Source organism: Orycteropus afer, unplaced genomic scaffold (assembly GCF_000298275.1).
Source record: "Orycteropus afer afer isolate SDZICR_OR568_19922 unplaced genomic scaffold, OryAfe1.0 scaffold00426, whole genome shotgun sequence".
NCBI lineage: Eukaryota > Metazoa > Chordata > Mammalia > Tubulidentata > Orycteropodidae > Orycteropus > Orycteropus afer.
In genome coordinates this window covers 2,189,242-2,190,325 of record NW_006922013.1, presented here as the reverse complement: position 1 = coordinate 2,190,325, position 1,084 = coordinate 2,189,242, and the positions used below count along the sequence as shown (strand labels likewise).

The 1,084-nt window shown below is 50.2% G+C and overlaps 1 protein-coding gene across 1 annotated transcript in view; it reads right to left on the bottom strand.

The window, feature by feature from the left end:
• The window catches only part of STS (steroid sulfatase), a 203,942-nt gene that overhangs the window by 19,699 nt on the left and 183,159 nt on the right, over positions 1 to 1,084 (bottom strand). Inside the window, exon 9 of the mRNA XM_007954028.1 lies at positions 302 to 423. Within this exon, the coding sequence (XP_007952219.1) occupies positions 302 to 423 (122 nt within the window). The remainder of the gene's footprint in view (positions 1 to 301; positions 424 to 1,084) is intronic.

The window sequence follows — 1,084 nt, the reverse complement described above, 5'->3', positions numbered from 1 at the left end:
GCCTCCACTGACAGATGTGTGGAAGCTGCACGTGAAGGAGTGCATTGGCCTGGAATCGAACCAGGGTCCCCTGCATGGAAGGGGAGAATCCTACCTCTGAACCACCCACGACGCCCTGCACGACCGTGTGGCCAGAAGGGAGAAGAGAAGAGAGCAGGAACAAGAGGGGAAAAGCAAAGACAATCAATGAGACTTTGGGGCACCACTGGCGCCTGTCCAGCAAACCCTCTGTTGCTGTCATCTGTACACGTGACAGGTATGGAGTGGAGTATCAGAAACGTGGAAGGGTGGCTTTACTCACTATTTCGTGGGTGCCAGCGCACGGCATTTAGGTAGGAGTTGCAGTAATGGAAAAGGAACTCGTGATCCGACCGTTGGCTTTTCCCTTGGAGCAGTGGCATCAGGTCTCGTCCATCGATGATCCTGTGTGATAAACCAATAGGGCCATCAGGTGTGAGACAGCCCATCCCCCTTGGACTAAAACGCCCTGACTGCCAAATCGTCCTCCTAGCAACTGAGAGCACAGTACAGCTACATGAGTTGTCGTAGAGTAGCCAACACAAAGGACACGAGCCAACTCAATGGGGCGCAATGATCAATTAGGATCCCACCTCTGTTCACGTGTGAAATCATCGAACCCTCCAGACAGCACCGTGAGCAAGACTTCTTCTCATGCCCACTCACCAGGTGACAAAACTGAGGCCCAGGCAGTTGAAGGCACTAATGCAAGGTCACACGTCTAGGAAGAGTTGATGTGGTGCCCATTCCTCAATGGCTCTATCTGCTGCTTCTCTGAAACCCCGTTTTCTGCCTATTTCTTTGGAAAGAGCAGGCTTTACTTAAAAAGTATGAGTCTGCTGAAGAGAAGAGGGCCTGTCTGGTGGGTGGCCATGAGTCAGAATCAACTTGAAGCCAACAGCTTTGGATTTTTTGGTTTATAGCAAAGGGCAACTGGAATTGGCTGGACTTCAATAAAAGTGAATGTCTGTATCAGATTGCATTAATTTGTGAGTAACACTGATGATCATCTTTAATACGAGTTGGATGGACCGTTGCTCCATGAGCATACGCTGTCCTCTGTGAC